Raw genomic sequence first — 22,657 nt, 5'->3', positions numbered from 1 at the left:
ACAGCTTAGCCTGCAGTGCTATGAGACCCACAGCTCTTATTGAATAGCAGCATAAAATGGTAGATAACCAAGAAAATAATTTGAAAAAAAGCATTTCAGTTGCAAAAGCCATGATCTTTATTTCACAAAAATATGCCTGATATGCTACAAAATCAACATTGCCAACAGAAGGCAAAATACTTTAAAATAACAAATAATATTACAAAAATAGCAGTGGGTCTTATGAAACTGACACAACAGTGTCATAGCCACAAACCGAACATATACAGGCCTGTATAATAAGTACGTATAATAAGAAATTCTAAACATAAAACAGTGCCACCGAGCTCACCACAGGTCCTATTTGCCTTATACGAAATGAAAAATAAAAATGGCCCATCTGTACACTGTAGGATTCATCTTATGCTACAAGTAACATTGCCTGTGTGTGTGTGGCCCCTTATGGGAGATTAGCATTGAGGAATGTTAGCGGTCGCTCTTTCTCAGCCCCAGAGGTGCTGCAGAGTGGCACAGGCACAATAACATAATCACTGACCTGCCCACATCGAGTCTGGAGACTCCAGTGCATGTTAAACTCACTCTGTCCCTGAAGCTTGCTTCTCCCACGCTGGACTCGGGTATGGGACGTTACTGTTCCTTTAAGCTCTCTGAGCTCAGTTATTATGGGCTGTGTGCGTGTGTGTGTGTGTGTGTGTGTGCGTGCGCAAACAGGAGCGTGTGCGCGCGAGTGTGTGTGCGTCCCTGGGCATCACGTCACACAACCTGCCGGGAAAAAAAAAAAAATCCTGGGGCAAACACTGAATGCCAAGCACTGAAGCAGCAACAGCTGGGAATGGCACGCTGTCTAGCGCCCTCTAGTGGACCCTTTAATACAACACCCAACGGTGCAGCAAGCGTCATCTGCTCTCACGTAGTTCCTTGGCTAGATCCCACAATGTTACTTGGGTACGCGATTGCAGTGAGTGCTACTTCTGAGGGGATGTTCTATGCGGCGCTACACGATAGGCTCTTTATAATGTCAGTCAGCACTGTCCACTAAGCTAACCAACAGGAATGCCTGTGACACCGGTGTCATGTTCATGTGCACTCATACTGCGTTCGTAGTTCAGTTGTTGCTAAAGCGTCAATGGCAGCTCGTAGCTACCGATACATACGACGTATAATTATGTCTGTGACCGTGCAAGAAGGCTACAAGCGCAGCCTTGCTCCTATAACACTGAATGATGAGCTTGAAAAAACTCAATATTAACTCATTATATGAAAAAAATAATAATAATTTGCATTAATCAACTTGAAAGGAATGATTCAGTAGAATCAAACTGCCCATAAATATTACATTATAACTGGTTTTGATGGATCCCCAACAGTTGGTGTAAGATAGATAAGCTTTATTGAACCCCAAGGGGTAATCTGTCCTCTGCATTTAACCCATCCTCAAAAACAGAAAGGCTCAGAGGTACCAAATTTGGTCAATAGTTTGGCAATAAAACGTATTTCAATTGGCCCGATGGTGGCACTATAACAGCTAGTTTTAATTGTTTAAAACAGCTTGGTTAAGAGGAGCTAAGTTATCATGATTGGCAGGTGAACTCAAAGGCAGGCAGCCAATAGCAAAGGAGCAGCGTTCTGCTGAGTGTGGCTGCAGACGCGAGGAGCAGAGAAGCAGAGACAGGCGAGCAAACGAGCGCTCTGTACGGCCGCAATGCTAACTGAGCTAGCCTAGCCTCAGAACCAGGGCCCAGGTCTCCCCATCGCTCGCTGCCTCATCCCAGATCACACAGTTTCACAGAAGATCCAACATAAAAAATGTATGATCTATAAATCCTAAACGCAGGATAGAGGGGCTGAGTGAATGTGGTCTGGACTCTGTGCAGGAGGGTCATTGTGTCAGAGACGCTGTAGAAGGACAGAGTTCCTGCCCTGTGATCCAGGTACACTCCTACTCTGGAGGAGCGGGGACCAGGGATTCCAGTGCTCACAGCATTGTGCCTGAAAAAATAACCGCCGGAAGAGCAGCGCAAACTCCAGGACTTGTTATTCCATCCCAGAGCAGAGTCATTAATCAGCCCTTTCCTGCTGATCTCTTTATATGACACTGCTATATCAACCCCATCCACACTCCACTCAGCCTCCCAGTAACAGCGTCCAGACAGACCCTCTCTGCACAGCACTTGGGCAAAGCGCTCAAATCTCTCTGGATGATCAGGATATGGCTGGATCTCTGCCACACGGGTCACCTCTCTGTTCCCCTCAGACAGACGGAGGTCTTTATTCACTGTGTTGGGGTCCAGAGTGAGCTGACAGGAATCTGATGGGGGAGAAGAGAGCTCCTCTTACATATTTTACACATTTCACAAATTTTACATATTTTTATGTTTTCCCGATCAATGTCTTTTTGTGCACACTTAGCTTTTTATCCTTGATCGTATCTTTTCAGTTACTTTTCACTTAATTTTTTAATTTCTTCAATTCTTATTGTACTGAATTTTCACCTATTGCTATGATCATAAATATTTTTATATTAATCCATGTTGTTCTTGTAAATGTCTTCACACAGCCCTATTCTAGGACATACTGTATATTATTATATATGATCCATATGTTTAATACCAGGATGCCTTCAGCTTAATTTACAGGGATCTGACTGTGAAGAGGAGGTATGAGATCCCTAAAGCAAGTCCGTTATGAATATAGAACATTATATGAATCATCTTTTTCTTCATATTACCTCAAAATCACCTCTTGCTTCATTGTTTTAATTAAGGTTTAATTCCAGACTCACATTGTAAGAAGTCCTCTCTGGTCCTGGGCTCATTATGGACTTCTTCCACTATAAAGAGACAGATCAGAAGAAAGCTTAATTTCCAAAATCTTAATTTAAGAATGCCCCTCGCCAACACTAACCCACACTAACCAGGGTTTACCCCAGGAAACCAGCGGAGGGGGAAGTGCCTCAGAGGGGAAGCAGTGGCGGTGTGAAGCGGTGGGCCGTGTTGTTTACACAGTATCACCTACACCTGACCTGCTGAAAACATGACTATACCATATAAGTTTAGCTACAAATGTGAACATAATGGCTCAAGATAAGATGATGGATATCTGAACAGGGCTGTAAATTACCGGGTGCTAGTAAGGTAAAACCCGGAGCACAGAGAATAAAACAGTGGTACAAAACTTAAGCATAACTTCTATAACAAAAAAAACATAAAATAAAACATAAAAGTATTTCAGCCGTAATAACCTTTTATAGAAATCTTTGATAATTCTGCCTGGAAGACGTCCTCCAGTCGCTCTTTCAGTTCAGAGACAGATCTCCTCAGAGCCTCAAAAGAGACGAGTGGACTGACAGTGATGCTGGGAAAGTCTCCAGGTCCAGGAGGGACACAGAGAGACTGACAGCTCTGCAAACAGACAGACACACAGACAGTCAGACAGACAGTAGGACAGACATACACACAGACAGAAGGACAAATCATAGTCTCAATACAGATTCTTGAGCAGATGTCAGTCACAGATCTTTGTAAATGAGGAACAGGCCTCATGATGTATGTACAATATGCAGTGCAGACTGTCAGAGAGCCAGTGATGTTACCTGGAGGAACTGGATGTGATCCTCTGTGTGTGAAAACTGCTCCAGCTCAGCATCTCTCCTCCTCAGCTCAGTAATCTCCTGCTCCAGTCGCTCCAGGAGTCCTTCAGCCCGACTCACTTCAGCCTTCTCCTGTTCTCTGATCAGCTCTTTCACCTCAGAGCGCCTTCTCTCAATGGAGCGGATCAGGTCAGTAAAGATCCTCTCACTCTCCTCCACTGCTGCCAGTGCAGAGCGCTGTTAGGAGACACAGAGAGAGGAGGGCTGTACATTTTAATGAGGCCTTTCACTCAGCTCTTACTGGGACCCCAGACAGCCTGTTCCCCACAGTGTGGCTCACTGGGATTGAGCCCCACAGGGCTGGAAAGTGGCCCAACACTGGGCTCCTCACTGGCTGACTGGAGGAGAGCCCTGACTGAGCCCTGAAATGGCTCTTCCAGCAACCAGATGTTGTCTTCTCCACTGGTCAGTACCCACCTTGAGTGACTGCACAGCCCGTCTCAGATCCTGCAATTCCTTCTCTCTCTCCTGGATTCTCTGCTGGAATTTACTCTGTGTCACCCCCAGCTGCTTCTGTGGAAAAATTTGCTTTCCCCATTAAAACAATATTTATTGTATATTCACTGTATGATGACAACTCAATTTTATCTGCCATTGTAATGTTTGGAATTATCTTAATATTTATTTCCATCTTGTTCTCACTGTCCTGTTGTTGTTTTATTTTTTGTAAATTGCAGATTTGTTACATTATAGGTATTTAGCTGATGCTCTTATCCAGAGTGACTCACAAAACTTTTACATTGCATCCATTTACATAGATGGATATATATACACATACACTATATACAGATTAAGGTTGAGTATCTTGCTGAATGGTATAATGGCAGTGTCCTACCCTGGAATCGAAACTGTGGCCTTTAGGGTACAAGACCAGTTCCTTTTGCATTATACTACTAATTACCACTAATACTACTTATATATCTATATGTATATCTACATGGCTGTTATCACAAACTCCTCCAGAATGAGGTCATGAAAGATATCTTAGAAGACTAGTGTTCACTTTCTACTCTGATTCTTACTCTCCCTACTTTATCACTGTGGATCTGAAACCTGAGATCAAGTCCCTGTACAATTTTACTGAAACACACCTGTGGTAAAAAAGTTTTGACAACCCATTCTCAGAGCAGCTATTAAAACAGTATGATGCGATAAAGTGAAATGAGTCTTTATAATATTAACCATCTTAAAAAGGTTCAGTCCTTACCTGTTTCTCAGTCCTTTCTGCTGCAGCTGAGACTGTTTTATGCCCGCTGTGTTCATCCATCACACTCAGATAATAGATACACTGCTGATCGGTACGACAGTAAACCTCCAGCAGTTTGTCATGATGAGAGCAGATCTTGTCCTGCAGGTTTCCAGTGGCTTTGACCAGTTTGTGCTTCTTTAACGCAGGAAATTCATAGTGAGGCTGGAGGTGAGTTTCACAGTAAGAGGCCAGACAAGCAAGACAGGATTTGACAGCATTGCACTTTCTCCCAGTGCAAAAATCACACTCCACATCTCCGGGTCCAGCGTAACAGTGAGAAGGAGGAGCAGCTTGGAGTCCTGTCTTCTTCAGTTTCTCCACCACTTCAGCCAGCATGATGTTTCTGCCCAGAACAGGCCTTGGAGTGAAGGTCTGTCTGCACTGGGGACAGCTGTAGACACCAATATGATCATCCTGATCCCAGTAGCTCTTAATACAGCCCATACAGAAACTATGTCCACAGGGAATAGTAACCGGATCCTTCAGCAGATCCAGACAAATCGCACAGCTGAACTGGTCCTGATCCAGTAAAACTCCACCTTCAGCCATTTTACTCCTCACACTGACAGAGACAGAGTTAAGTTTTGTTTCTCTGAAACTGCTTGATGGAGAGAGTGGGAGTGAGTTCCTGGTTCTGCCCACAGCTGCAGGAGGTGTGGCGTTGGACTGACGGCGGATTCGAATCTGCACTCTTTCAGAGATATCACATGATTCACATAGCAGTTTATGATATGACTCAGACTCAGCGAGTGCTTTTTCCCTCAAGCATGCGCAGTAGAGGCTGTTTCCTCGTTACTTCCTAGGCTTCACCGCCTGGCCCCTCCTACCCTCTCCATTTCCATGTACGCTCTATATCGATTACATCACTGAACTAGTTCACTGATAGAACTGACGTCACGTGTATACCTATTTTACTTCCGTATTTCTGGATCACATTCATTCGAAACTTATGTAGTTGTTGCCACGGCGGCATAATAGTGCAATTATCGTTGTTGTTTGGGGTCGAAATCAATGATTAAAAGGAAATTATTACCGTAAATAGCCTGCGATTACGCAGCCTGTTTGTCCAGCACGGTACGGGAAAGGTCTAGCTAGCTATCGGTTAGCCTCCGCAGTCTAGCTGGCAGTAAGCCTATTTGGGCTGTGTGAAGTAAACTGTATAAGATATATATATTTAAAAAATCATGTCAAAACCAAAACTAATCGTCTTCGACTTGGGTAAGTTTCTTAACTAGCTGTAACTTCTTGTGGCAACGAGTATCATTGTGGTTTCCACGCAGATAAACAACAAATTAGTGCAGGGTTTGCATTGTAATATCCATCTTACATTAGATTGTTATGAAATATTCCGTTGTCGTTCCATCTGAAATTACTACCGCTGGTTTTGCTATAGGGGATGAATCCCGCATGGGTGCCCCCTGGTGGCCACGGGGGCCCTAAGCAGCCGCTTAGTTCGCTTATGCCTCGGGCCGGCCCTGTGCGGCATGGTGGTGCAGTGGGTAGCACTGTTGCCTAGCACAGCAAGACGATCCTTCCTTCGTGCGGGGTTAATTTCTTATAATTCTGTGTAGAGTTAGTGTGTTCTCCGCATGTTCTCCGCTGGGGTTTGCTCCCACAGTCAGAAGGCATGTGAGTTAGGCCAATTGGAGAGTCAAAATTTTTCCTAGGTATGTGTGTGTGTTTCCCTGCGATGGACTGACAAACTGTATTCCTGCCTCTCGGGATAGGGTCCTGCACTTCCTGCGACTCCAGGAATAAGCGGGTATAGATAATGGATGGATAAAATTTATAAATAATTATGGATTGCCCTTTGGAAGCTGGCAAACTATCACCTCTAACCCTTTGAAGAGTAGGTTATTTGGAATGTTTTTCAGAATTCCAAGTCTCCTAGGACCTTCAGTGTTCTAGAACCAAGTCTTCAGTGTTCTAGAACTCCATTGCTTTCAGTCACCAGTAGTGATTGCGACATCAGCATTAGAATGTTCAGTTAATGACATTAAGAACATATTTGTGATCTCATACCTTAAAGGGCTATTTGGGTCTGAATACAGAATACTGTAAGAAAGGTGAAGTGTCTTTGAAGGCAAAGATCATGTGCTGCTCCTTCATAAACACACAAATCAGTCCAATAACCAAAGCTGAAGGGTAATCACACTTTGTACTGATTTGGAAAGAAAGGTAGATTTCCCCTACAGGGTTCTGAGCTTCTGAGTCACAGCAAGGGACAGTGCAATCAAACCCAAATGACTAAATGGCGAACACGCTCCTCGCCCACCCTCCCTGTTTTAGGTGCCAGCCTTGAACCCGGGCCGTTAAAGAGTGTCATTTCTGCAGCCTAATCGCTGATTTCTAAATGTCCTTCTCCTGTTTGTTCCAGACTACACACTGTGGCCTTTTTGGGTTGACACCCATGTGGACCCCCCGTTCCGCAAGGACAAAGCGTGTGTAACCCCGTCTCTACCTCTGCCATCTCGCACACGCACATGCACACACACACACACACACACACACAGGCACACACACACGCACACGCACTCACACACACACACACACACACACACACACAGGCACATGCACACAAACACACACACACACACACACACACATGCACACAGGCACATGCACACACAAACACACACGTGCACACACACATGCATACACGCACACGCACACGCACTCACACTGAGACGTCCCCTATACCCTGCACCCTATCCCCCATACCCTGCACCCTATCCCCTGCTCCCTATCCCCCCTGTACCCTGCACCCTATACCCTGCTCCCTATCCCCCCTGTACCCTGCACCCTGCACCCTAACCCCCCTATACTCTGCTCACTATCCACCCTATACCCTGTGCCCTATCCCCCCTATACCCTGCTCCCTATCCCCCTATACCCTGCGCCCTATCCCCCCTATCCCCCCTGTACCCTGCACCCTATACCCTGCTCCCTATCCCCCTATACCCTGCGCCCTATACCCTGCTCCCTATCCCCCCTGTACCCTGCACCCTATACCCTGCTCCCTATCCCCCCTGTACCCTGCACCCTATACCCTGCTCCCTATCCCCCCTGTACCCTGCACCCTACACCCTGCTCCCTATCCCCCCTATACCCTGCTCCCTATCCCCCTATACCCTGCGCCCTATACCCTGCTCCCTATCCCCCCTGTACCCTGCACCCTATACCCTGCTCCCTATCCCCCCTATACCTTGCACCCTATACCCTGCTCCCTATCCCCCTATACCCTGCGCCCTATACCCTGCTCCCTATCCCCCCTGTACCCTGCACCCTATACCCTGCTCCCTATCCCCCCTGTACCCTGCTCCCTATCCCCTGCTCCCTATCCCCCCTGTACCCTGCACCCTATACCCTGCTCCCTATCCCCCCTGTACCCTGCGCCCTATCCCCCCTATCCCCCCTATACCCTGCACCCTATCCCCCCTATACCCTGCAGCCTATCCCCCCTATACCCTGCTCCCTATCCCCCTATACCCTGCACCCTATCCCCCCTATACCCTGCACCCTATCCCCCCTATACCCTGCACCCTATCCCCCCATACCCTGCTCTCTATCCCCCCTATACCCTGCAGCCTATCCCCCCTATACCCTGCACCCTATCCCCCTATACCCTGCTCCCTATCCCCCCTATACCCTGCACCCTATACCCTGCTCCCTATCCCCCCTATACCCTGCTCCCTATCCCCCCTATACCCTGCACCCTATCCCTCCTGTTCCCTGCACCCTATCCCCCCTGTACCCTGCACCCTATCCCCCCTATACCCTGCACCCTATCCCCCAAATACCCTCCACCCTGGATTTGGGTTTTTCCACATCTGAAAGAGCTTTGTAAAGGCTCCCTGCCTGTTCCTGGTTCACAGCACTAGTGAGGTGAAGGGAGCCAATCAGCTGCTGTCGCTCTTCAAACTCGACCAATACTTTTCCCTCAAAGAGATCTACCCGGGATCAAAGGTCACACACTTCAAAAAGTGAGTTAGTATTCTGAGAGGCATTGGGTGTGTGCGCGTGTGTATAGTGTGTGTGTATGTATATATGTGTGTGTGTTTTGTGTGTGTGTGTGTGTGTGTGTGTGCACTTGTATGTGTGAGTGTGTGTGTGTGTTGTATATATATGTGTGTGTGTTTTCTTTATGTGTGTGCGTGTCCACTTGTATGTGTGTGTTGTATATATATGTGTGTGTTTTGCTTATGTGTGTGAGTGTGTGTGTTGTATATATGTGTGTGTGTGCTTGTATGTGTGTTGTATATGTGTGTGTGTTGTATATGTGTGTGAGTGTGTGTGTTGTATATATGTATGTGTGTGTGTGTTGTATGTTTGTGTGAGTGTGTGTGTTGTATATATGTGTGTGAGTGTGTGTTGTATATGTGTTTGTGCTGTATGTGTGAGTGTGTGTGTTGTATATGTGTGTGTGTTGTATGTGTGAGTGTGTGTGTGTTGTATATGTGTGTGTGTGTGTTGTATGTGTGAGTGTGTGTTGTATATGTGTGAGTGTGTGTGTGTTGTATGTGTGTGTTATATATGTGTATGTGTGTTGTATATGTGTGTATGTGTGTGTGTGTTGTATGTGTGAGTGTGTGTGTGTTGTATGTGTGTGTGTGTTGTATGTGTGAGTGTGTGTGTGTGTTGTATATATGTGTGTGAGTGTGTGTTGTATATATGTGTGTGTTGTATGTGTGAGTGCGTGTGTGTGTTGTATATGTGAGTGTGAGTGTGTGTGTGTGCACTTGCATGTGTGAGTGTGTGTGTGTTGTATGTGTGAGTGTGTGTGTGTTGTATATGTGCGTGTGAGTGTGTGTGTGTGTGTGTGTTGTATGTGTGAGTGTGAGTGTGTGTGTGTGTTGTATGTGTGAGTGCGTGTGTGTGTTGTATATGTGAGTGTGAGTGTGTGTGTGTGTTGTATGTGTGAGTGCATGTGTGTGTTGTATATGTGAGTGTGAGTGAGTGTGTGTGTGTGTGTTGTATGTGTGAGTGCGTGTGTGTGTTGTATGTGTGAGTGTGTGTGTGTGTGTGTTGTATGTGTGAGTGCGTGTGTGTGTTGTATGTGTGTGTGTGTGTTGTATATATGTGTGTGTGAGTGTGTGCTCATTGTGAGGCTTGCTGTCAGACAGCCTCCTCTTCCTCCTCAGACTGAAGGCGGACAGTGGGGTACAGTTCAGGGAAATGATGTTCTTTGATGATGATCAGAGAAACATTACAGACGTCAGCCGACTGGGTAACAGCACAAATATCCATCTATCTTACGCACACGCACACACACACATGCGCACACACATACAGTGTACCAGCTCTGTCTTCATAGCATTGGCATGTATTCAAGTAAAATGTCTCCATAAACCACATAAACTAACGCATGTACACACACACTACACACATACACACATTTATTCATAGGGGATTGACAGCAGGCAGAAGGGAACTGGTGTAGGGGTGTACAGGTGTACAGCTGTACGGGTATATGGATGTACATGGGTACAGGTGTATGGGTATGTGGGTGTACAGGTGTATGGGTATATGGATGTATATGGGTACAGGTGTATGGGTATGTGGGTGTATGGGTGTACAGGTGTATGGGTATATGGATGTATATGGGTACAGGTGTATGGGTGTATGGGTGTACAGGTGTACAGGTGTATGGGCAGTGACTGTAATGGCTCTGAATGTATCTCCCAGGTGTGCACTGTGTCCTGGTCCCCGATGGCGTCACAGAGCAGTTAACTCGAAAGGAACTACTTGCCTTCTCCCAGAGATGACCTGTCACCTGACACCAGTCCTCAGGAGTCAGGAAGCTGGAGAGCTGCCTACACACACACACACACACACACACACAGTAACACTGTACACACACACACATACACACACACACACACACTGTAACACTGTACACACACACACACTCACACACACACATTGTAACATGTTATTACGCGTTCAAACAAATTGCAAAAAAAGAGGTGTTTGGGAAAACAGGAACCACCTGTTTATTAAAGAACAAAAAAAAGTTTTTTTCCACTGAATAGTATCTAAAAAATTTAACATACAATCTTAATCAATAATTTCTGAAGACACATCCACACACACACTTTACACTATACAGACGCACAGTGAACAGATAATATGTGCTCCAGGAGCACTCCTCTCAATCGTCTGGAGACATACACACACACACACTTTAACACTATACAGACGCACAGTGAACAGATAATATGTGCTCCAGGAGCACTGCTCTCAATCGTCTGGAGACATACACCTTGTATGCGTGTCCTCTCTTTCAGAGTGAGCACCTGTTAGAAGAGGAACTGAGGAACTATGTGCCGCTGGGTCGATTACCATGACTACCAGAGTTGACAGGTGTCTGGAGTGTGTGGCCATGTCATAAAAAAAGACTTCAAAATCACTGGAGCCCCATTGCTTTTTTGTGGACAGGCTGACCGTTCGGGTGAGAGCCACCTGCCAGGTGTTACCATGGACACGGATGAGGAATGATCAAAGACGGATCAATGACTCTGCTTACGCTTCTCTGGATGGCTGATTTTGGCCTTTTGAGAATGTTACGGCCTGATAATGAATTGCCCAAAAGAGAACAGCCCACAGTTAGTCAATGTGTGGAACAGCCTGCCAGGTCACCTAGTAGTGGCGGAAACTCTGGGGATTTAAAAGACTAGGCTTGATACGGGGTTAGATACTATCCAAGTCTGTAGGCAATCAGAGCTCCAGGTACAATTTAGTCAGGAAAATGGCAAGCACTGCTGTGCAGAATGGCCTCTTCTCATCATTTTACGTTATGTTAAGTTTCTGATTTGATGCGACCTTTTTTTCCCCTACTCCTGCAAGATCCACTGTCGGCCACTAGGGGTCAGTAGCAGTCCACATTAGATGTCTGGCACTGAATTCCTGCCCACACAGCGGTGGGATGCTGTGGGTGGCGTGTGGATGTATTCCTGCCCGCACAGCGGTGGGATGCTGTGGGTGGCGTGTGGATGTATTCCTGCCCGCACAGCGGTGGGATGCTGTGGGTGGCGTGTGGATGTATTCCTGCCCTGTCTCCTCTCTCGCGGCTCGTACTGCGCGACCGAAGTGCTGGAGCACACATGCACACACTCACACCCACACACCCATACTAACACACACACACCCACACACAAATACTCACACACACTCACACACAGTATTTCACAGATTTTGTTCACTCTGAGAAACTACTTTGAGAGTGTCTTTAAGATCGCACAAAACATCTTTTATTTTATATCAAAAAGAGTGATTAAAGCTCCTGCCATCTATGCCCCAATACTGAACCCTCTTTCAAAGTCACTTAGGTCTTTTCCTCTTGATCCAAAATTGAGGTAAACTGGGCCTGCTCAGCATTTTTATACATGTCAGAGCATGATAGGATGTTAATTGCTTAATTGTATCATGTAGTAAGTCTGTATGTAAGCATCTGCATTCGTTATGTTTCTCATTTGTCGCCCGTCTGTATGAACACATGAATCATAAGCGTAAATATCATTTTAATATCATGCTTCTTTTTTGAGTGCAGAGATTTCAGGGTGCGTGATACATAGGGAATAGTTCAAATTGAAAGAAAGATCCATTAATCTTAACATTAAAAATGATATTTTGTGGGATAATTGGGAAATGTACACACATTCAAACCCCAGGAGACATAACATTGCTGGACAAACTGCTTGGTAGTTAAGTTGATTGTCAGAAACTAAAATATCCTTTATCACACATTAAAACTGTCTGGGCGAATCAGAAACATACACTAAAACTGTATAATATATATTTTTAAAAACAGAAAGTGAAATAGTCCTTTAAACCTCTAAGTCAGTGTGATGAAACATTCTTCCCTGAAGGTAATTAAAAAAACGAACTTTTTTGACATGTACTTCTCGTCATGAGCACAAGAGGTCGCTGTTGTCCACATTATGGTCAGCAGCCCCAGTAATTCAGCAGGGAACAGTTTGTCAGTCTCCTTTACCTCATACAGAGGAAATGCCATCACATCATCAGTTTCCCTGCAAGTTCCAGCTCCAGCGCTCCACAGTTCATTTGCCCATACAGGTTTATGTGAACAATGATTTAAAATGTGTGGAAAATTAGCATTTATGTTTAACATTTACATTTATAATCAACATTGATATTTCTCATTTATGTTTGTATATAATATATACTTTTTCAGTATTTATTAAAAGTATAGCAACGCCAACAAAGCTGTCGAGCACTGTTAGCTGGGAAAAAGCTTCAGGGCAGCAGATTCAGAGCAGCAGTAATAGCATAATAACAGAAGTAGCATTTCAGACTGTTTCATTTCCCAGAACTGCAGTCCTGTGGAGGCACCTGGCCAGGATTCCCTCTTTCATCATTTCTCTCACCTGGACCAGCACCAGAGTTTCTGCTGATCACTGAGAATTCATGAGGTTAACACTGTGACCAAGAAAGAAAAACAAAGTTTCATCTTTTAAAAGAAATTTATTCTGTTTTCTGTATATTTCATTTATTTGAATGAGTAAGTGCCTTTAAAAAACTCCCCCAAAACTATAATTCTATTATACCACCTCAAATTTAATACACTTTAAAAATAAGAAGTTTTATAAAACTTGTTTATAAATTCAATCAGTTTAAAAATCTCTTATGCAGCAAAATAATCAGTGTTAAATCAAACTAGAGTCTATATTTGTTTAATTAATTTAAGACTAATTAATTAAATCATCTGAATGTTTTTCCTCCCACTTTAATTACAGCTGGGCCCCGTTTCATGTATGTCACTTAAAAATACAGGGTAATATGACGCTGTGTCAAATAATGTCGGGAATTTAATTCTGGCTAACTGTTTCATAAACGTGAATTAGTACTTGATTAGTCGAGCACTGAAGCCTCAAGCAAAGGAGCAGGGTTCTGCTGAGTGTGGCTGCAGACGCGAGGAGCAGAGGAGCAGAGACAGGCGAGCAAACGAGCGCTCTGTACGGCCGCAATGCTAACTGAGCTAGCCTAGCCTCAGAACCAGGGCCCAGGTCTCCCCATCGCTCGCTGCCTCATCCCAGATCACACAGCTTTACAGAGGATCCAACACTCCAAGCCCAAAACGCAGGATAGAGGGGCTGAGTGAATGTGGTCTGGACTCTGTGCAGGAGGGTCATTGTGTCAGAGACGCTGTAGAAGGACAGAGTTCCTGCCCTGTGATCCAGGTACACTCCTACTCTGGAGGAGGGGGCAGGGATTTCAGTTTCCTCATTATTGTGCCAGAAAGAGTAACCGCCGCAAGAGCGGCGCAAACTCCAGGACTTGTTATTACGTCCCAGAGCAGAGTCATTAATCAGCCCTTTCCTGCTGATCTCTTTATATGACACTGCTATATAAACCTGCCCATACCCACTGCACTCAGCCTCCCAGTAACAGCGTCCAGACAGACCCTCTCTGCACAGCACTTGCTCCCAGTGCTCAAATCTCTCTGGATGATGAGGATATGACTGGATCTCTTCCACATGGGTCACCTTTCTGTTCCCCTCAGACAGACAGAGGTATTTATTCACTGTGTTGGGGTCCACAGTGAGCTGACAGGAATCTGATGGGGGAGAAGAGAGCTCCTCTTACATATTTTACACATTTCACAAATTTTACATATTTTTATGTTTTCTCGATCAATGTCTGTTTGTGCACTTAGCTTTTTATCCTTGATCGTATCTTTTCAGTTACTTTTCACTTAATTTTTTAATTTCTTCAATTCTTATTGTACTGAATTTTCACCTATTGCTATGATCATAAATATTTTTATACTAATCCATATTGTTCTTGTAAATGTCTTCACACAGCCCTATTCTAGGACATACTGTATATTATTATATATGATCCATATGTTTAATACCAGGATGCCTTCAGCTTAATTTACAGGGATCTGACTGTGAAGAGGAGGTATGAGATCCCTAAAGCAAGTCTGTTATGAATATAGAACATTATATAAATCATTTCTTTCTTCACATTACCTCAAAATCTCCTCTTGCTTTATTCTTTAAGGTTTAATTCCAGACTCACATTGTAAGAAGTCTTCTCTGGTCCTGGGCTCATTATGGACTTCTTCCACTATAAAGAGAGAGATCAGAAGAAAGCTTCATTTCCAAAAGCTTCATTTTATTTAACTAACTGGTGCTAGTATGGTCAAAAAACTGGAGCAGAGAGAACAAGATAGTGGTACAAACCTTAAGCGTAACTTCTATATGAAAAAAAAAAACTTTAAACCTTGTGATAAAACATAAAAGTATTATAGCCGTAATAACCTTTTATAGAAATCTTTGCTAATTCCACCTGGCAGACGTCCTCCAGTCGCTCTTTCAGTTCAGAGACAGATTTCCTCAGAGCCTCAAAAGAGACGAGTGGACTGACAGTGATGCTGGGAAAGTCTTCAGGTCCAGGAGGGGCACAGAGAGACTGACAGCTCTGCAAACAGACAGACAGACAGGGAATAGTCTCAATACAGATTCTTGTGCAGATGTCAGTAACAGATCTTTGTAAATGAGGAACACTCCTCACCATGTATGTACAATGTACACAGTGCAGACTGTCAGAGAGCCAGTGAAGTTACCTGAAGGAACTGGATGTGATCCTCTGTGTGTGAAAACTGCTCCAGCTCAGCATCTCTCCTCCTCAGCTCAGCAATCTCCTGCTCTAGTCGCTCCAGGAGTCCTTCAGCCCGACTCAATTCAGCCTTCTCCTGATCTCTGATCAGCTCTTTCACCTCAGAGCGCCTTCTCTCAATGGAGCAGATCATCTCAGTAAAGATCCTCTCACTGTCCTCCACTGCTGCCTGTGCAGAGCGCTGTTAGGAGACACAGAGAGAGGAGGGCTGTACATTTTAACTAGGCCTTTCACTCAGCTCTTACTGGGACCCCAGACAGCCTGTTCCCCACAGTGTGGCTCAGTGGGATTGAGCCCCACAGGGCTGAAAAATGGCCCAACACTGGACTCCTCACTGGCTGACTGGAGGAGAGCCCTGACTGAGCCCTGCAATGGCTCTTCCAGCAACCAGATGTTGCCTTCTCCTCTGGTCAGTACCCACCTTGAGTGACTGCACAGCCTGTCTCAAATCCTGCAGCTCCTTCTCCCTCTCCTGGATTGTCTGCTGGAATTTACTCTGTGTCGCCCCCAGCTGCTTCTGTGGACATATTTGCTTTCCCCATTAAAACAATATTTATTGTATATTTACTGTATGATTACAACTCAATTTTATCTGCCATTGTAATGTTTGGAATTATCTTGTTTTTACTGTCCTGTTGTTTTATTTTTTTGTAAATTACAGATTTGTTACATTATAGGTATTTAGCTGACGCTCTTATCCAGAGTGACTTGCAAAACTTTTACATTGCATCCATTTACATAGATGGATATATATATACACACACTCTATATAAAGGTTAAGGTTGAGTATCTTGCTGAATGGGACAATGGCAGTGTCCTACCCTGGAATCGAAACTGTGGCCTTTAGGGTACAAGACCAGTTCCTTTCGCATTATACTACTAATTACCACTAATACTACTTATATATCTATATGTATATCTACATGGCTGTTATCACAAACTCCTCCAGAATGAGGTCATGAAAGATATCTTAGAAGGCTAGTGTTCACTTTCCACTCTGATTCTTACTCTCCCTACTTCATCACTGTGGATCTGAAATCTGAGATCAAGTCCTTGTACAATTTTACTGAAACACACCTGTGGTAAAAAAGCTTTGACAACCCATTCTCAGAGCAGCTATTAAAATAGTATGATGTGATAAAGCGAAATGAGTCTTTATAATATTAACCATCTTAAAAAGGTTCAGTCCTTACCTGTTTCTCAGTCCTTTCTGCTGCAGCTGAGACTGTTTTATGCCCGCTGTGTTCATCCATCACACACAGCAGACAGATACACTGCTGATCAGTACGACAGTAAACCTCAAGCAGTTTTTTATGTTGAGGGCAAATGTTCTCCTGCAGGTTTCTAGTAGCATTGATGACATTATGTGTGCTTCCTGGATGGAGTTCATTATGAAGTTTGAGGTGAGTTTCACAGTAAGAGGCCAGACACACCAGACAGGACTTGACAGCTTTGCGCTTTCTCCCAGTGCAGACATCACACGCCACGCCTCCAGGTCCAGCGTAACAGTGAGCAGGAGGAGCAGCTTGGAGTCCTGTCTTCTTCAGTTTCTCCACCACATCAGCCAGCATGATGTTTCTGCCCAGAACAGGCCTTGGAGTGAAGGTCTGTCTGCACTGGGGACAGCTGTAGACACCAGTATGATCATCCTGATCCCAGCAGCCCTTAATACAGCTCATGCAGAAACTGTGTCCACAGGGAATAGCCACTGGATCCTTCAATACATCCAGACAGATCGGGCAGCTGAACTGGTCCTGATCCAGTAAAACTCCAGCTTCAGCCATTTTACTGCTCACACTGACAGAGACAGAGTTAAGTTTCGTTTCTCTGAAACTGCGTGACAGATAGAGTGGGAGTGACTTCCTGGTTCAGCCCACAGCTGCAGGAGGTGTAATGTTGGACTGAGGCCAGATTTATTTGACTCTCCACTCTTCGATAAATATCACACACAGTCGCTTTGCAGTATTGATGTACAGGATGTGACTCAGACACATCAGAGGGGAAGGGAAAGACTGAAATTAGAGAATCCGATCTAAAGCTCTGCATGAGGATGAGAGATGTAGATGGCAGGGTGGTGCAGTGGGTTTGGGTAACTGGGCATTTAACACTCTGCCGAAGGATTCCTTCTTTTGGATGAGACGTTAAACCGAGGTCCTGACTCACTGTGGTCAAGACCCCATGACACTTCTTTCAAAGAGTAGGGGGTTCCCCGGTGTCCTGGCTAAATTCCCAATGTGGCTTTCTCAAACTGGCCACCTAGTCTGCAGTGCTATGAGACCCACAGCTTAGCCTGCAGTGCTATGAGACCCACAGCCTAGCCTGCAGTGCTATGAGACCCACAGCTTAGCCTGCAGTGCTATGTGACCCACAGCTTAGCCTGCAGTGCTATGAGACCCACAGCTTAGCCGGCAGTGCTATGAGACCCACAGCTTAGCCGGCAGTGCTATGAGACCCACAGCTTAGCCTGCAGTGCTATGAGACCCACAGCTTAGCCTGCAGTGCTATGAGACCCACAGCTTAGCCTGCAGCGCTATGAGACCCACAGCTTAGCCTGCAGTGCTATGAGACCCACAGCTTAGCCTGCAGTGCTATGAGACCCACAGCCTAGCCTGCAGTGCTATGAGACCCACAGCTTAGCCTGCAGTGCTATGAGACCCACAGCTTAGCCTGCAGTGCTATGAGACCCACAGCTTGCTTAGCCTGCAGTGCTATGAGACCCACAGCTTGCTTAGCCTGCAGTGCTATGAGACCCACAGCTTCGCCTGCAGTGCTATGAGACCCACAGCTTAGCCTGCAGTGCTATGAGACCCACAGCTTAGCCTGCAGTGCTATGAGACCCACAGCTCTTATTGAATAGCAGCATAAAATGGTAGATAACCAAGAAAATAATTTGAAAAAAAGCATTTCAGTTGCAAAAGCCATGATCTTTATTTCACAAAAATATGCCTGATATGCTACAAAATCAACATTGCCAACAGAAGGCAAAATACTTTAAAATAACAAATAATATTACAAAAATAGCAGTGGGTCTTATGAAACTGACACAACAGTGTCATAGCCACAAACCGAACATATACAGGCCTGTATAATAAGTACGTATAATAAGAAATTCTAAACATAAAACAGTGCCACCGAGCTCACCACAGGTCCTATTGGCCTTATACGAAATGAAAAATAAAAATGGCCCATCTGTACACTGTAGGATTCATCTTATGCTACAAGTAACATTGCCTGTGTGTGTGTGGCCCCTTATGGGAGATTAGCATTGAGGAATGTTAGCGGTCGCTCTTTCTCAGCCCCAGGGGTGCTGCAGAGTGGCACAGGCACAATAACATAATCACTGACCTGCCCACATCGAGTCTGGAGACTCCAGTGCATGTTAAACTCACTCTGTCCCTGAAGCTTGCTTCTCCCACGCTGGACTCGGGTATGGGACGTTACTGTTCCTTTAAGCTCTCTGAGCTCAGTTATTATGGGCTGTGTGCGTGTGTGTGTGTGTGTGTGTGTGTGTGCGCAAACAGGAGCGTGTGCGCGCGAGTGTGTGTGCGTCCCTGGGCATCACGTCACACAACCTGCCGGGAAAAAAAAAAAAAATCCTGGGGCAAACACTGAATGCCAAGCACTGAAGCAGCAACAGCTGGGAATGGCACGCTGTCTAGCGCCCTCTAGTGGACCCTTTAATACAACACCCAACGGTGCAGCAAGCGTCATCTGCTCTCACGTAGTTCCTTGGCTAGATCCCACAATGTTACTTGGGTACGCGATTGCAGTGAGTGCTACTTCTGAGGGGATGTTCTATGCGGCGCTACACGATAGGCTCTTTATAATGTCAGTCAGCACTGTCCACTAAGCTAACCAACAGGAATGCCTGTGACACCGGTGTCATGTTCATGTGCACTCATACTGCGTTCGTAGTTCAGTTGTTGCTAAAGCGTCAATGGCAGCTCGTAGCTACCGATACATACGACGTATAATTATGTCTGTGACCGTGCAAGAAGGCTACAAGCGCAGCCTTGCTCCTATAACACTGAATGATGAGCTTGAAAAAACTCAATATTAACTCATTATATGAAAAAAATAATAATAATTTGCATTAATCAACTTGAAAGGAATGATTCAGTAGAATCAAACTGCCCATAAATATTACATTATAACTGGTTTTGATGGATCCCCAACAGTTGGTGTAAGATAGATAAGCTTTATTGAACCCCAAGGGGTAATCTGTCCTCTGCATTTAACCCATCCTCAAAAACAGAAAGGCTCAGAGGTACCAAATTTGGTCAATAGTTTGGCAATAAAACGTATTTCAATTGGCCCGATGGTGGCACTATAACAGCTAGTTTTAATTGTTTAAAACAGCTTGGTTAAGAGGAGCTAAGTTATCATGATTGGCAGGTGAACTCAAAGGCAGGCAGCCAATAGCAAAGGAGCAGCGTTCTGCTGAGTGTGGCTGCAGACGCGAGGAGCAGAGGAGCAGAGACAGGCGAGCAAACGAGCGCTCTGTACGGCCGCAATGCTAACTGAGCTAGCCTAGCCTCAGAACCAGGGCCCAGGTCTCCCCATCGCTCACTGCCTCATCCCAGATCACACAGTTTCACAGAAGATCCAACATAAAAAATGTATGATCTATAAATCCTAAACGCAGGATAGAGGGGCTGAGTGAATGTGGTCTGGACTCTGTGCAGGAGGGTCATTGTGTCAGAGACGCTGTAGAAGGACAGAGTTCCTGCCCTGTGATCCAGGTACACTCCTACTCTGGAGGAGCGGGGACCAGGGATTCCAGTGCACTTAGCATTGTGCCTGAAAAAATAACCGCCGGAAGAGCAGCGCAAACTCCAGGACTTGTTATTCCATCCCAGAGCAGAGTCATCACCCCGCCCTTTCCTGCTGATCTCTTTATATGACACTGCTATCCCAACCTCCCCATCCACACTCCACTCAGCCTCCCAGTAACAGCGTCCAGACAGACCCTCTCTGCACAGCACTTGGGCAAAGCGCTCAAATCTCTCTGGATGATCAGGATATGGCTGGATCTCTGCCACACGGGTCACCTCTCTGTTCCCCTCAGACAGACGGAGGTCTTTATTCACTGTGTTGGGGTCCAGAGTGAGCTGACAGGAATCTGATGGGGGAGAAGAGAGCTCCTCTTACATATTTTACACATTTCACAAATTTTACATATTTTTATGTTTTCCCGATCAATGTCTTTTTGTGCACACTTAGCTTTTTATCCTTGATCGTATCTTTTCAGTTACTTTTCACTTAATTTTTTAATTTCTTCAATTCTTATTGTACTGAATTTTCACCTATTGCTATGATCATAAATATTTTTATATTAATCCATGTTGTTCTTGTAAATGTCTTCACACAGCCCTATTCTAGGACATACTGTATATTATTATATATGATCCATATGTTTAATACCAGGATGCCTTCAGCTTAATTTACAGGAATCTGACTGTGAAGAGGAGGTATGAGATCCCTAAAGCAAGTCCGTTATGAATATAGAACATTATATGAATCATCTTTTTCTTCATATTACCTCAAAATCACCTCTTGCTTCATTGTTTTAATTAAGGTTTAATTCCAGACTCACATTGTAAGAAGTCCTCTCTGGTCCTGGGCTCATTATGGACTTCTTCCACTATAAAGAGACAGATCAGAAGAAAGCTTAATTTCCAAAATCTTAATTTAAGAATGCCCCTCGCCAACACTAACCCACACTAACCAGGGTTTACCCCAGGAAACCAGCGGAGGGGGAAGTGCCTCAGAGGGGAAGCAGTGGCGGTGTGAAGCGGTGGGCCGTGTTGTTTACACAGTATCACCTACACCTGACCTGCTGAAAACATGACTATACCATATAAGTTTAGTTAAAAATGTGAACATAATGGCTCAAGATTAGATGATGGATATCTGAACAGGGCTGTAAATTACCGGGTGCTAGTAAGGTCAAAACCCGGAGCACAGAGAATAAAACAGTGGTACAAAACTTAAGCATAACTTCTATAACAAAAAAAACATAAAATAAAACATAAAAGTATTTCAGCCGTAATAACCTTTTATAGAAATCTTTGATAATTCTGCCTGGAAGACGTCCTCCAGTCGCTCTTTCAGTTCAGAGACAGATCTCCTCAGAGCCTCAAAAGAGACGAGTGGACTGACAGTGATGCTGGGAAAGTCTCCAGGTCCAGGAGGGACACAGAGAGACTGACAGCTCTGCAAACAGACAGACACACAGACAGTCAGACAGACAGTAGGACAGACATACACACAGACAGAAGGACAAATCATAGTCTCAATACAGATTCTTGAGCAGATGTCAGTCACAGATCTTTGTAAATGAGGAACAGGCCTCATGATGTGTGTACAATATGCAGTGCAGACTGTCAGAGAGCCAGTGATGTTACCTGGAGGAACTGGATGTGATCCTCTGTGTGTGAAAACTGCTCCAGCTCAGCATCTCTCCTCCTCAGCTCAGTAATCTCCTGCTCCAGTCGCTCCAGGAGTCCTTCAGCCCGACTCACTTCAGCCTTCTCCTGTTCTCTGATCAGCTCTTTCACCTCAGAGCGCCTTCTCTCAATGGAGCGGATCAGGTCAGTAAAGATCCTCTCACTCTCCTCCACTGCTGCCAGTGCAGAGCGCTGTTAGGAGACACAGAGAGAGGAGGGCTGTACATTTTAATGAGGCCTTTCACTCAGCTCTTACTGGGACCCCAGACAGCCTGTTCCCCACAGTGTGGCTCACTGGGATTGAGCCCCACAGGGCTGGAAAGTGGCCCAACACTGGGCTCCTCACTGGCTGACTGGAGGAGAGCCCTGACTGAGCCCTGAAATGGCTCTTCCAGCAACCAGATGTTGTCTCCTCCTCTGGTCAGTACCCACCTTGAGTGACTGCACAGCCCGTCTCAGATCCTGCAATTCCTTCTCTCTCTCCTGGATTCTCTGCTGGAATTTACTCTGTGTCACCCCCAGCTGCTTCTGTGGACATATTTGCTTTCCCCATTAAAACAATATTTATTGTATATTCACTGTATGATGACAACTCAATTTTATCTGCCATTGTAATGTTTGGAATTATCTTAATATTTATTTCCATCTTGTTCTCACTGTCCTGTT

At 45.1% G+C, this 22,657-nt stretch overlaps 5 protein-coding genes, 1 long non-coding RNA gene and 2 pseudogenes across 7 annotated transcripts in view; 3 read left to right on the top strand and 5 right to left on the bottom strand.

The window, feature by feature from the left end:
• The window catches only part of LOC118226049, a 30,730-nt gene extending 13,700 nt beyond the window's left edge, over nucleotides 1-17,030 (top strand). The window contains exons 2-3 of the long non-coding RNA XR_004764943.1: nucleotides 5,004-5,066; nucleotides 16,946-17,030. This is a non-coding gene — a long non-coding RNA (uncharacterized LOC118226049). The remainder of the gene's footprint in view (nucleotides 1-5,003; nucleotides 5,067-16,945) is intronic.
• Nucleotides 1-22,657, bottom strand: part of LOC118225953 (tripartite motif-containing protein 16-like) — a 972,804-nt gene that overhangs the window by 20,225 nt on the left and 929,922 nt on the right. The gene's annotated exons all lie outside the window — the stretch shown is intronic.
• LOC118225964 (tripartite motif-containing protein 16-like) overlaps nucleotides 1-22,657 on the top strand; it is an 890,716-nt gene that overhangs the window by 391,125 nt on the left and 476,934 nt on the right. The window lies entirely within an intron of this gene.
• LOC118225993 lies at nucleotides 1,836-5,578 on the bottom strand (annotated as a pseudogene).
• On the top strand, nucleotides 5,775-12,427 carry LOC118226038 (magnesium-dependent phosphatase 1-like). Its single transcript, XM_035415290.1, has 5 exons — nucleotides 5,775-6,116; nucleotides 7,276-7,339; nucleotides 8,774-8,881; nucleotides 10,040-10,125; nucleotides 10,584-12,427. Exons 1-5 carry the CDS (start codon nucleotides 6,083-6,085, stop codon nucleotides 10,661-10,663), a joined length of 372 nt encoding a protein of 123 aa, XP_035271181.1. The 5' UTR covers nucleotides 5,775-6,082; the 3' UTR covers nucleotides 10,664-12,427.
• Nucleotides 11,764-22,657, bottom strand: part of LOC118226018 (extensin-like) — a 19,389-nt gene continuing 8,495 nt past the window's right edge. The window contains exon 2 of the mRNA XM_035415256.1: nucleotides 11,764-11,945. Within this exon, the coding sequence (XP_035271147.1) occupies nucleotides 11,783-11,945 (163 nt within the window). The 3' untranslated portion in view covers nucleotides 11,764-11,782. The remainder of the gene's footprint in view (nucleotides 11,946-22,657) is intronic.
• Nucleotides 13,370-17,360, bottom strand: LOC118225981 (tripartite motif-containing protein 16-like protein). 2 transcript variants are annotated; one of them, XM_035415170.1, is made up of 6 exons: nucleotides 16,736-17,357; nucleotides 15,964-16,059; nucleotides 15,490-15,723; nucleotides 15,185-15,344; nucleotides 14,943-14,990; nucleotides 13,376-14,475 (listed from the first exon to the last, which is right to left on the bottom strand). In XM_035415170.1, exons 1-6 carry the CDS (start codon nucleotides 17,324-17,326, stop codon nucleotides 13,946-13,948), a joined length of 1,659 nt encoding a protein of 552 aa, XP_035271061.1. In that variant the 5' UTR covers nucleotides 17,327-17,357; the 3' UTR covers nucleotides 13,376-13,945. The 2 variants fall into 2 exon arrangements, with proteins under 2 accessions (XP_035271063.1, XP_035271061.1); XM_035415172.1 differs by lacking the exon at nucleotides 15,964-16,059 and having other exon boundaries at nucleotides 13,370-14,475; nucleotides 16,736-17,360.
• Nucleotides 20,160-22,657, bottom strand: part of LOC118225990 — a 3,775-nt pseudogene continuing 1,277 nt past the window's right edge.

Source organism: Anguilla anguilla, chromosome 4, assembly GCF_013347855.1.
Source record: "Anguilla anguilla isolate fAngAng1 chromosome 4, fAngAng1.pri, whole genome shotgun sequence".
Taxonomy (NCBI): Eukaryota; Metazoa; Chordata; class Actinopteri; order Anguilliformes; family Anguillidae; genus Anguilla; species Anguilla anguilla.
This window is presented reverse-complemented; position numbering and strand designations above follow the sequence as displayed.